The 14,231-nt window shown below is 40.3% G+C and overlaps 1 protein-coding gene across 2 annotated transcripts in view; it reads right to left on the reverse strand.

Moving 5' to 3' along the window:
• SLC16A7 (solute carrier family 16 member 7) overlaps nucleotides 1-14,231 on the reverse strand; it is a 540,170-nt gene that overhangs the window by 326,025 nt on the left and 199,914 nt on the right. For both annotated transcript variants that reach the window (XM_086919107.1, XM_086919108.1), the window contains exon 3: nucleotides 608-841. In XM_086919107.1, the coding sequence (XP_086775233.1) occupies nucleotides 608-812 (205 nt within the window). In that variant the 5' untranslated portion in view covers nucleotides 813-841. The remainder of the gene's footprint in view (nucleotides 1-607; nucleotides 842-14,231) is intronic.

The raw sequence follows: 14,231 nt of genomic DNA on the forward strand, positions 1-14,231 counted from the left end.
CCTCAAAGTCAGTTTATGACAGCCTTTTCCCGGAAAGACTTTTGGAATCCAACATTGTAATTGGTCGGTCGGAAAACGCTGTCCATAGAGTTGTATGATTCGGCTCTGACACAGATTCTCTGAGAGACGGTCGGAAATTTTTCGGAATGACCGAAGGTTTCCCTTTCGACCGCCTACATCGTAATCGGGCTGGCGGTTTGGATTCAGACTGAGTCAGGGGGATGAGTTCCAACACAGTCTAGGAGAATCTGACTGTCGGTCAGAGGCTTTCCGCACGACATCATAATCAGCCTCAGAGTGCGTAATATTCGTGAGAACATGACAATGGATAAGAAACATTCATTTAGGATAATAATGCCAATATATTAATCAATGTAGATTTTAATTTCCTTTCTAAAAACATGTGGCTCAGTTTTCAAAATTATTGTGCTCTTCAAATGCTGAACAAATTAGATGAACAATATAATATCAGAGGCCACTGATATCAGAAAAAATAAGCAAACACGACATCAGTTTATAACATATATAATAAGCATGCCGAAAATCTGAACACTTACAGTTCATTATTATATGCAAAATATGTACCAAATGTAGTAGTTTCACTTACCTCCTGCATACATAACAGCAAGCATGATAGAAGATATCCATGCTATCTCACTATATGATGTGTTGAAGATCTCCTGAATTTCTTTGAAGAATACAGTAATGGCTTTGGGAAATGCATATGAAAATCCAATGGAGATAAAAGCCCCAAAGACTACAACCCAGCCCCATCCTCCATCTGGGGGTGCATATTGTACAGGAGGGGTCATCGTAAGACTTGTTTGGTACACCAAGCTCTCTAAAAGGCAAAATAAAAACAATTATTTAATTATTAAAATTCACATTAGTTTACCATGAGATGCATAAATCGTAGTATATCAGTGGTACAATCAAGCAATTACTCTAAAAACCACGGATGAAAAACAGGCTATTGCCAAGGTTCCAAATGCTTCCAAATTGCTGAGCAATTGATGAGGTCTATCGCAAATGTTTTGACATACTGTGTGAGGCTAATCTAATCTTTGAATATGTGGTCACCCAAACATGATGCTTGTGAGCATATAAGAAACCCGAAAGTACACATTTACACTGATGAGGCCCGTTTGCCAAACTAGTACATATCTTGGGAGTTTAAGTACTTTAATCTGCTGTAAAGAACGGGTGACGCAGGCTTCAGTACACATAGGGAGAGGGAGCCCCACAGCTTGGTTGGGTTTAAAGAAACAGATAGAAAAAAAACTTTCATTGTGGTGTAGTGGGCCTCGTGCTCCTGGATCAGGTATCACTGCACCGCTGTACTTCGGATTGCTACAACTCTGACATCAAGGTACACAGCAGATCACGTGCTCGACATAACATCTGGGGATTAGGAGCACAAATGTAACAGGGAGCTGTGCTTAAAGCTGCAATATCTGGGAGCTGTGATTAAAGTCATAGCCGCGCTGCAAAACTCAGACTTTGCAAATGAGCTTAGTCTGAATGAGAACATTCTGTGAAGGGAGCGTCGTTCATCAATGAACAATAAATCTGCGATGAAGAGATTTTGCAAAAATGGAGCAGAACGTACACTGATTCAAAGGCTTGCAGACTTGAAGCATAAGAGAGATGAACAAACCCAAGATCATTGCTTTATTTATAGACCCTCATTAATTCCCACCGAATGTAACATTTACTGAAAACACTCACAAAAGAACAGGTGTGTTTAGCACTTTGAAGATGCAGGTGAGAAGATGCCCCTCTTTTAACAGCTGAGCATGGAATCCAAATGAGACCTTGAAAATAGGATGTCATTTGCTTTTTTTGTAATCTCCATCAACAGAGTGAAAATAAAATCTCTAAATGTTTGCACGTCCTTTGGTTTCTGTGTTATATGTATGTTGCAGAGTTTTACGTCTGAGCATAGTGTTTCATGTTAGTTTGTACAGTTCGTGTTTATTCTTGGTGTACCTGTTCAGCTTGAGTTACCCGCCCATTTAGTACTGGGCTGGAATATGCCCTTTTGGTGCTAGATTTTGCATGTAATCAACACAACGCAAAGGAGTCATTAAAACCTTTTATTAGCATTTTTGATTGCTGTTGGACATCTTGCTTTTTCATTCCACCACACCAGCACATGAACCAAGTCTGTCTTTAATTTGTTTCAAATTTAATAATATCATTTCATCATACCTTACTCTAATGTCCTTCAGCAGTCTAATACCATGTCTTACAGCAGTGCGTTCATTATTGTTGGGAAAGACACCTATTTCCTAATGCCTTCGCCTGTTCCTTCCTAATCTAGTCCTCACCGCCCTTGTGAATATTGGCAGGCCCTTTTCCTTTGTCACTATGTTCTCCATAGCAGTTTCTACTTAGATTAGCCGTTCCGTTGCATTTTTTCTTCTAGTGTATTCTTTTTGAGACAATTTGCTGAAATACCTATGAATGTCGGTTTTTTCTGATTAACCTATCGGTCCTTCCTTTGGTGTTTATCCTCAATAAATTGACCAACACATTCTGGATCATTTTCTTTTTGTGTCTTCAGCTGCAGCAAGTCTTTAGTCTTTCCTTGATTTATGCTCAAAGTGCTCTACATGGCGATTATATTTTTCTAAATATGCTACGTGGGACATTCACTATATCTCTTCTACGATGAGCTTGGGCGTAGGTGGTTAAAGTTCGTACCCTTCATGCTACAGTTCCTTGCTCATATTTTGTTCCAACATGCTGTCAGAATCTGCCGTTCATTGCCATTTATAAATTGTAGCAGCTTTTATTTCAGAAGTGTGTGTATCAGAATTAGAAATATAAGTTGAGAATAAAGGGTCAAAATGTCTCTACTAGAGATGGTTGGGAGTGGTGCATGAAGGAGAGTTTTTAGGGATTTGGACTGAATTAGGCAGCGAAGGGACACTAAGGAGGGGATACAAGACTCTGAGGCATTTTTCATTACAGAGGCAAACCTTTGCCTTTATGTCTCAAAGCTAAAATAGGCACTGCCATTAAAGCATATTTCTTTAAATGCTGCCACACGTTTAATATGAGAATTAAACATGTATTTGCCTGAAATTCTTGAATGTTGGAAAAGGGGTAGAATAGAACTTTGGGATTTACATTTTTTGAGGATATTTTAACCGGCAAAACAAACCCGTGGTATCAAAGCGCCATTCCAATATTTTTTCTAAAGTTCTATTTCAGCAACACCTTAGGCCATGAAAGTTCTTGTAACATTAGGGAATGTGGGCCTTGTTTCCAGCAACAAATTGTCAGCACTTCTAGAAGAGTGTATCATTCAGTGGAAAGGAATAGAGGTCATAGAGGATTAACCATAGTAGCACTGGCATTAACTTGATTCTCACATCAGAGGGATTTCATTTTTAAACTTTTAACTCGAGATGAGAGGGTAGACCTTCCCAAACAACCTGAGATTTTTTAATGTGAAGTGTAACGTGCTGTGCATTGCAAAGTAGACTTAGTGACAGAGAAAGCAGCTGGAGACCTCAGGCTCTAGCTGCTTTCATTGTGATCAATGCCTGGGTGACTGTCTCAGGCCCTTGAGTAGCGATCATAATGGGAAAGGTAGCAGTCAATGTCTCCTCTCCAATGGTAACTCTCCCTAGTGGATCGCAGCTCTAGGTTCATGACATGAGCAGGATCTCCGGAAAAGGAATCCAGCTACTAGACCGCCAGGGTATTTGAAAGTTGTGGGAGCCCTCAGGTATGGACAATTGTCCCTTACCCACCAAGGGCCCCATCAGCCTTTGTGTCTCCATGGAGAGCAGAATGGGGTGTATATTAAAATGCCCACCCGGGTAGAAAAAAGACCACTGGCTGCCAGGGTTATTTATTTATTTATTTTAAATGGATGGGGACTGGTCCATGCTGGCATCGAGCCATCCTTCTCACTTCCTAAAGGCCAAACTGTCTTTATGTCCGAGCGGGTTAACTAAAAGACTTACCACCAATCAGCTCTCCCTATGGGGGAACAGGAGGGAGCAAAATCCCACTAGTAACCATGGTTATTTATTTGCTGTTCTGGCGTTTGGTTGCCCACCCTATAGCCCCAATAGTTTTTCTGACCTGGGCTGTATCCATGCAGAATTCCTATGTCCACATAGGACAAATTTAAGTAGAACGATTCTAGTACAAGTTCACCTATATAATTACAAGCATGAGGAAACTGACAAAAGGTAACTGACTTGTGGCTTCATGACATAAGGGAATATAAAGTAAAGAACGAGCGGACCCATGAGGGAATGGGGTTGATAAGGATTACATAAATAGGGCTAAAAGAATACGGGAAAAGAGACAGAAAGGCGCTCTGAATGAACTGCCAAATAATGGGCCTGCAGAAGTGGTGTAGAAGCAGGGAGCTAAGCAGAAGTAAATGGTAGAAAGGGACAGGAACAAGGAGCCACCACATGATGGACCAGGGGAGCGGGGGTATTAATGAAGAACCAAATGAGAGCTCAGGTTGAATGTGCCCATGTGCACAAAGGGCCAGGGAGCACTGAACAAGCTGACAACTGCAAAGTGGTAACTGTCGCTTTTTGCGTTTCAGTTCCTGGAAACAAGCCTCAATCATCCCCTTACTTTGGCTGTGAAGGACTTATGAATGAAGCTATTTTCAAATTTAGGGACACCGCTGTCATTAGACTGAGGTGCGAAAAAGGTAGCACATGCTTTAATTTAACACAAAATCAAATATCTACACGAGATATAAAAACCTTGGCTAAATACATGCCAGTGGATATGAATTGATGTTGTGCATCGCATAAGTACATTCTCAGCCCAATCAAATATCTTTGTTACCTAAGTAGATTCACACTGTTTCCGTTAGCCAAGAAAGTATTATTGACAACTTTTCCACGTACCCAAAATAGTCAAAAGTGGAATAGAATTATTTGACAATAATCAACTTAAAGCTACGTTAATTATACGTTTGTTGTAACGGGAATTCGTCAAATAACCATGTTTCACATACATTGCAAAGTAGATTATTTTATTTTTCTAATACTCCTCAGGAACACACCATTATTACAGCTTGCCAACCTCATGCTCTTCAGTGAATCCTGGGGCACAGAGCCCATATAGACATTCATTAAAAGTTATGAAAATCCAAAACTGAGATGCCTCACCAAATGTGAAAAGATCACCTGGCTTGTTAGAGACCCTCAGGGATGACAAGCCTGTACTATACTCTCTTTTAATTGCCTTTTCACAAGACAACCTTACATTTTTCAGGACGCATTAATAATCTGCCACTTGCTGGAGGAGCACACCCGCAAGAGAAATGCCAGCACAGCTAAGGAAAGAATATACTTTCTATGAAAGTAGCGTGAAAGAAACTGTTTAACAGAATATTTTTTGAGACACCTACTTACAATTCTTCCACTCCGCTGATATTTCTTTCTAAACATGGTCTTATACAATTGCAAACAATTCAGACTTTCCTCTAAGGTTATTGCAACAAGGGCAGTAAAATGGAATCTATATTGTACAAAACCCTGCCTATTAACACAACAGGGGCCTTTTGGGTCTCACCCATTTCCTGGTCTTTTGCAGTGAGTTCTATCATTGCTAAAAGAAACTCGGGCTGCAGATTGGACTCTTATGAGTGTAAACACAGTCATCTCAGTTTGAAGGAAAGCATTTTTCACTTGTGGTATTAACATATGATCAGTGACAATGGTGATGCTAAAATTATATATACATGTTTTCTACAGAATGAATCAGGAAAATCCCAAGAAGTGCGCTGGTGTATGAAATAGAAAAAAAGGTTACAGTGAGAGCAACTGAAATATGGGGCTAGAGTTTGAGGTTGAAAGTGAAGCAAATTGAGTATGCAGAAAATAACTGCATCGGGGCTGCTCCTCCGCTATGGCGAATGAGCACCGCCCCACTCCTTTTAAAAAGTGCAGGAAGAAGAAACATTAAATCATAATAACTTAGAGTTATTGTCATTTTATGTTTCCTGCCTCTCTGCAGGTCAGCGGGCATGTGGGTGGCTCTGCTCTGCTCTAGGGCACCCTCCTAAGTGTGTGATGATGGTTTGGTCGGCCAGTCATTTATACTTTCCCCATTTTTCATAAAGGTTGCATTACAGCCTGCATGGAGAACAACCCCAGGCCCCCATTCCCTGGTTAAGCGTCCTGCTGGGACTTTGCAGCATTGGGATTGGTCATGAGAGCCTGGCTGTACTTTCTGTCCTTGACTGATGAGGAGAGAAGACGCGGAACCCGGTGAAGCAAGTTAAGTGATTTTTAAATTATATATATATATCTATTTTAATTTCCCACCGTTCTTCTGTACCCCTCCTGTGCCCGCACCTGCCCCGCCAACCGCGAACCATGCTGGCTGCCACTCAATAGCATTGCTAACACTGCTCACCTTTATTTATTTGTAAGTTTTATATAGCGGTTTCTAGACACTAAGGTATCAGAGCGCTTTACAGAGTCTTTGGTCTGACAATACAGTAAAAACATACATGAACGTACAATTGAGGCAAATTAAAAATAGAACACATTCAAGGAAATAAAGGGCAGTGCCAAAAACAAGAGAAGCAATTTGAGAGGATCTAATAGGTAACATAAATCAGGTAAAACAGCCTATGGGCGTCGGGATTAGATCAGTACATGCGGTCAATAATCCAGGTCAATAGTCTAGGAGTTAAAGTATTTGTTGAGGAGACGTTGTTTCAGGTTTCTTTTGAAGTTAGGGAATGAGGGTTTGCATCAAAAGACACAAGGTAAAGAGTTCCAAATGCTCGGAGCATTTCCGGAAGAGGAGCGAGATTTGGTTGTTGATATTTTTAAATTTGGAGGTATGAGTAACAGAACATTGGAGCTTCTCAAAGTTCTGGTAGCTTGTTTTCAAGGTAGTTTGGAGTGTGTGAGTGCACTGCTTGGTAGATGATGCAGGCAGTCTTGTAAGTACATCCTCCTTCAATGGGAAGCCAGTTCAGTCTCTTGAGGGCAGGAGTGATGTGTTCAAAACGTTTGACGCCTGAAATGAGCTGGGCTGCCAAGTTAAGAACTGATCTAAGGGGTGTGAGGTGAGATTTCGGAATCCCAGTGAGAATGGTATTACCATAATCTAGTTTGGTAAGTACCAGTGATTGCACCACACACAGTCTTGAAATCATCGGCAGAAATGAAAGGTTTTATTTTCTTGATGTTTTTTAGTGCGTACAGCTCTCCTTTTTGCTGAATTTTTGATGTGTTCTTTCATTGACAGGTTTTAGTCCAGGAAGAAGTCTAGGGACTTTGCGGAGTTGGATTTAGTGAGAGAGCAATTTAAGGCACTCGTGTTGTTGAGGCATTCTTGGATTGTTAGGTGGTTGCATTTGGGGGAGAATAGAATTACTTCCATTTTGATGGAGTTTAGCTTTAGGTGATTAGAGCAAAACCAGGATTGTAGCTCGATCAGTGTGGCGTTACGATGTCGAATGTCACTGGGTGATTTGATTTTGTAGTAAAGTTGCGTGTCTTCAGCATATAAGTGATATTTGATCCCTGCCTGTTTCAAAATGGCCGTCAGGGGTTACATGAAGAGATTGAAAAGGGAGGGGGATAGAATGGAGGCCTGTGACACTCCTAGATTGACCCGTGAGGGTTTAGAAAGACTTGAGTTTATTTTGATTTTTTGCGACCGGTTTTGTAGGTAGGATGTGAACCAATTCAAGATGGTGTCATTGATGCCGAAGCTACACCTCAGAGATTCAAGTAGGGTTGGGTGATTTACAGTATCGAACACCCCTGATACGTCAAGAAGGATAAGTAGGCAAGAGTCTCCCTTGTCTAGGGATCTGTGAATCTTTGGCAAACTGAATGACTACAGGTTGAGGCCTGTATGCCTCCTGCCAAGTTTATGCAACAATACATACTAGAGAGAGATTGTGTGTGTGTTAACTTTCTTTAAAAGTGCAGTTATGAATCTAAAATAAAACTTGAAGTAGGGTATTGCAGTTGTTATGGTTACATAGAACACCTGTCATGCAAATTATAAATCGCACACCAACAATCAACACACCGTGGCCAATTCACAAAGGAACTCACAAGTGCTCCGGTAGCAGTACTTTACGTACTCTTGAATGCCTTTGGGAATTTCCCACAAAACGTAAATGGTAAACAAAAAAACAGGAACATACAGGGCATAGTCATATAAAATTACAAATAAAAAAAAAGACTGTGCCATTTTTGCACTAACATGGAATTGGACATCCCCGGCCAATTGATAAAGGCATTTGTGAGCAGGCGAAGTACTACTTTCACTTTGGTGAAATTCCATCTCAAAAAGTTTCCCTTTTTCTGCAGCGCATCTATCCATGTATTTTGTGAATAGGTATGGGTCAAAAATCCACAACTGTGTTTGAAAGAAGTCAGTAGCATGGACGGCAATTCACCAAAAGGCCAGGAGTAGGACATAGCATGCCATTTGACCTTTATTTTGATACATATTAACACATCTCACATTACGCACATTAACACACTCTCAGCATGCATACAACATACATTTAACAGTATTTTATATGTACCTTAGCATCCAGACAGGGTCATATTCAAGCTAATGTACTCAATTTTTTTATCACACTAATAGCGGATATTGTTATTCACTATTTGTATAATAAATTGACAGAAACCAGGCAAGTGGAACTCCATACAGCATCCATTAGGAAGAGCTGCCCCTGTGTTCCAGGCACTGATTTTGCCACCTCTGAGGACAGGAGCTGGAAAAGCAGTGCCAAAGGTAGCAAGTGGCAAGCCAGGGGTCACAGCTGCAACCCCTGTTAACCCCTTAATGACATCCATGGTCAGCAGGTGCAGATTTCTGACTGTTTTTCCCAATTAGGCGCTAAATATTACTACATTAAAGTTTCATCCTTTCTAATAGGATGCAATTTTTCAGTAGCATTCTTGCACCAGATTTGTAAGCAACGTTATACGTGTGTGAATTAACTAGTAAAGGCAAGGTTAAGTATAGCTTTGCCTCTGAATTAAGACAACGGATACCTAAACGAGGAACAGAAATCTGGAATTCAAAATGTAAGCTCTGTGAAGTCATTCATTTCAGCCATAAGATCAACCTACCAAATCATAATATATAGCTCTACTAAAATTGACTTGAGTGTTAACTACCAGTACTGCACAGCTCAGGAAAGAATTTCTGTGTTGTGTGACACATTAACACGTCTCCACAAGCAGGTGCATATCTGCACATAGGCAGCCTATTGCGTGAATTTATTATGGTCTGTGCAACCCTCATAATTATAAGTGGAAATTCAAAATGAAATATCCACATTTCTTTTCTGCTTGAGTGAGAGTCTGTAGTGCTTTCCTGTAAGTCTGTGGTGTTTTATTGTATTCACATTGCAAATGAAAGCTGCACCAAACTATTAACCCATATTGTCTCATCAAGGAAAAAAGATTAAAGTCTCTTATCTTATTTGTTAGATCTGGCATCTTTTGGTGTGGTTTCCCCTGTATTTTTGCTTCTGACCTCCTGTGTTTGACTGTTTTCTGGTTTTAGTACTCTGGGCACTTTACCAGTGCTAAAGTGCATGTGTTTTGTGTCTAAAATTTGATGGCATTTGGTTTAGGAATGATTGACATATTTGATTTACTAATAAGTCCCTAATACTCTGTACTGCATGCGCCCAGGGCCTGTTAAAAAATTGTATTTTTTATTTAATTTAGGCGTCTTATATAGCAATAGCTGGACCAGAGAGTATCAGAGTGCTTCACAACATGTACAATTATATGCAAATAAACAGTACAGATAGTTGGTATAACATGAGTGTTCTAGCCTGGTAACAAACGCAGACAGAAGGTAAAGGGCAAAGGGGAGGGAGGAGTCAGCAGGACAAACCAGACGAGCATCCGAGCGGATTCATTGTTCAGTCAGGACGGGAGTCCAAAATGTTTTCTTGTTCCGAGTCAGTGTCATCGGTCTCCAAGTTAAGGGAAGGTGGAGAGGCGGCTAAAGTACTTCCTTGGCTGTTATCAGTTGGTATAGTGGCTTACAGTACTGATTGTGCCACCCTCATGAGTAGCCCTTTAAACATGTTTCAGGCCTGCCACTGCAGAGCCTGTGTGTGCAGTTTTAAACTGACATGTTGACCTGGTAAGTTCACCCACTTGCCAGGCCCAAACCTTCTGTTTTACTACATGTAAGGCCCCCCTAATGGAGGCCCTAGGTAGCCACATGAGCAGGGTGAAGTGCATTTGAAAGGTAGGTAATGTACTTTTTAGATTTACATGTCCTGGTAGTTAAAAATTGCTAAATCTACAGCAAGACCTATCCCTTCCATAGGTTAGCATTGGTGCTGCCTTACAACACTTTACAAGTGTATCTTTCAATTAGAAACAGATGGAAAGTTAGAGTTTGGTGTCCTAAGACTCACAATTTTAAAACACATATTTTAATGAAGTTGGTTTTTAAATTGCAGGTCTTAAAAGGCCACTTTTAGAAAGTTGGCATTTCCTTACTAAACAATTCTGTGCCTCTCTGTCCCTAGAATACACGTCTGAGTTGGATGACAGTTGAGCTTTGTGAATTAACACCAGACAGTCATCATCATCATCATCATCATCATCAAATCACTTAATTCGATTAATTAAAATCATAAAAGTACACAGATAAATCACATTCAATATATACAATATAAAACAATCAGATGGTAATAGAGAATCCGTATGATAGTAAATATAGATTTTTATAGTAAATATCTTGTTTCATATATGTACAGATAAAAAGGGCTACAATAAAATTCATAGTTCAGTTATACTCCGGTCTCTTGATTTCTTACATCTTATGGCACCAGACAGTCACACACAAAGGGAGCTGAAGTGTGCCCTTCATATCCTGACGGCCCATCACCAAGCTGATGGGTCTTCCTGAGCTAGAGTGGAGGGAGGTGCTAACCCTTACACCTAAATAGGGCTGTGCCTGTCCCGATCCAAAAACCGCCTAACCCCTGTAGAGGGTCTGGAGCAAGGGCCATGAAGGACAGGGTCTTGTGCACTACAAATTCCTTGCTTTGAAATCTCCTTACTTTAAAGGCTAAAATGGATATAAGTACTTGACCTTTGACACCATAAACTAAGAACACTTATGGACTGAGGACATTTTACCAAGAAAAAAAGTGGTTGTGCTGCCTGGAGGGACTGCCACTTTGCTGCCTGCTTTTCTGTGTTGGCCTGCTGTTTCTGTCTTGAGAGTGAGAGGACTGGACTTTGCTCTCTACACCCTGCTTTATAGTGCTCCCCAAAGGCTTAAGTTGAGTCCCAGGGAAATCAAAGGCTTCACCTGCAGCATCTGGGCTTTTCTGCTGAGAGCCCTACTCTGTCATGTGGTACCAAATCCAGTTCCTGGGCCATTGGAAGTGAGTTTACTGTGCTAAACAAAAAGAAACCAGTACATCGTGTGAATTCGGAGCCGACACCGCCCGCTGCCTGCACCAGAGCAGTGGTCCCTTATCAACGCAACAACTGCGACTTGCAACGCAGGCCTGATGCTGACACAGTTCCTCTGAAGAGCCGCCACAGCATGAGTCTCGAACACAGCATCAGCGATATCCATGATGCTCAACTGCGACTCTACCACAACACCAGTGACCATGTGGCGTGATATTGACATCACAAAGTCGAAGACTCATTCCTTGATCTTTGATGCTTCCTCGACCCCACACCTCAAGCAGAAGCACCACTTCAACTCAGGTGCGACCTGTGCAGGTTAGAGCGGTGGGACTGGGTGGGGGCAGATTTCGACAGACGACAAAGGAAAATGTATTATTTATTTAATTTTCCCTCATGGTTGTCTGTCGTATCCCCCAACACAGCCCCATAGTATAAAAAGACTATCCTAAAGAATTTGCACCTGTTACAAACTTACGACATGCAGTGGGAAAGACCACTATTTGCGTTTAAAAGAGGAAAGAATTTGAAACATTATCTGGTCAGGGAATATAAAGATCCCAAACCTAAGTCAATACAACATCTATGGGGCCTGCAACCTGTAACTGGACACTACCCTTGTGGTAGTAGTTCAGTGTGTGCCACAACATCTGTAGTTAAAAATTGTACCTTGAATGACAAAGCATGGACATTGAAACATCATTCAAACTGCTGTTCTAAAAATGTGACGTATTGTATTGAATGTCATTGTTCCTTGTTTTACATAGGAAAAACCACACAAGAAGTGAATAAACGCATTGTACAACATCAGTCATGCATACGGCGCAAAGTGACAAATCCACCTTTAGTTGATCATTATGTAGAGATGGCACATGACCCACATGAAATGAAATGGTTTGTTCTAGAATTGGTTAAATGTTCGAAACACAGACATGATATAGATCACCTGCTTACAATGAGAGAAAACAGGTGGATTTGGTTAGCACAAACTGTAGAAAAAGGTCTGAACCAATTTGTGGAATGGCAGACACTGTTTAGTGTTTCATATGTGGATATCCATTTTGACGATGCAGATTGAAGTTCAGGTTTGATTCTGTACTTCTAGTAATACTTCTTTTAGGATGGTCCTCAGGTTTTGGGAATAAAACATTGCTTTGATTTTATTTACTTTTTATAGCATTTATGAGTGAGTTGTATAATCTTGTGATGTTAATAATTGACTGGGGTGATACACTTCCAGGTCCTTTGTGTACATCGATTACATTTCTGGTATATGCAGGCTACTTTTATTAATTACTTGACTCTGGCATTCACTAAAAGATGGCTGCCAGTTTTACAGTTGAATATTGTATAAAAAAAATGTTGGCCAATTATTATTGAGGTAAGTGAGCCGGTATAGTTCTCCCTGTTTGATTAGATTGAATGATGAACGATTATGACCACTGTTCTTGCCGTTATTTAGACTTTGTTGTTAATATGGGGATCACGCACAAAACCATCCAATATAATATGGCTGTAAAATTGAATGATTGTCAAATAGTTTTGGTACTCATGATAGATTGTTTGCAGTCATATCGCAGAGATTGTTACAATGCAATGGTTGTTCTAAGATGGCCTCTGTAATGTCCTTGGATCCTCACATGACCTAGACTTCATATAAGAGCTTTTTAAATTGTCGTGTTTCGCATCAGTTGTACCACCAAGATTTTGGAGTTGGTATATGTTAGCTGTATGCCTTGCTCGGACTGGGCATTGTAGTCGACCACTGTTGTACGGTATACGAGTAAGTAAACCGAATTATTTTTATTTTGTCTGTTGTCCTATATTCGTGTTGTGATTAAAACAAGATGAAGATTAATGTCTTTTCTGTTATTACATTTGTTTTTTGTAGAGGAGATGAATAAAGTTGTGTGGATATCGGGCAAGACGGTGTAACCTCATGTGTGTTTTTTACTGTTTTAAACCTTTTATTAAATCGGTAGTAAGAAGTTTATATGGGGATTTTCTTTTCACAGTAATAGTCAGACTGTAGTTGTGGTTTGGATTTTTGCAAAAGGAAGCAAGGTATGCTTAATAATTGAAAGTGATTAGTTACAAAGTGAAGTTTACTAGAGCTTTTTACACTTGAGGTGTTATTACTTGAGGTTATGTAATATGTTTTGTTTGAGCGCTTTGGTGGCATGTTTTATTTTTGGAGTATGGCAATTTGGCACTAGACTTGGCACTGGTGGTTGCCTTATTGTAAGAAGGCGTGTATTTTGATTTGTGCATGTTGGATTTCTGCTGTTTTAGTCGTTATTTCCTCAGATAAATATTGACTATTTTTCTAAACTGGTGTGGAGTACTTTTGTTATGTTTTCATTATGTGTGTGTGCACAAATACCTTACACATTGCCTTTTTAGTTTAGTCTGACTGCTCTGTGCCAAGCTACCAGAGGGTGAGCACAGGTAAACTTTAGTGTGTACTACACTTACCCCAATTAGGATTATGGGTCCCTATTTGGACAGGGTGCATACCTCTACCAATTTGAGACCAATTTCTAACATGTTTAAAATGGTTATGAGCAAATATATAGAATTCATTTGACCATCATTGCACTCCTTCATATATTTGGGGGCATATTTACGAGCCCCTTACGCCACAGTGACATCACTTTTTGTGACGTATTGGCGGTGCAAACCACCAAAACATATTTACGAGGCCCTGCAAAGCAAATTTGTGTGGATTTGATTGGCCTCATAGATATGGGGTAAGGCAAGGCAGCGCAAATCGATGCGTTGACTTACTCTGCACTA

Source organism: Lissotriton vulgaris, chromosome 1_1, assembly GCF_964263255.1.
Source record: "Lissotriton vulgaris chromosome 1_1, aLisVul1.2, whole genome shotgun sequence".
Lineage (NCBI taxonomy): Eukaryota > Metazoa > Chordata > Amphibia > Caudata > Salamandridae > Lissotriton > Lissotriton vulgaris.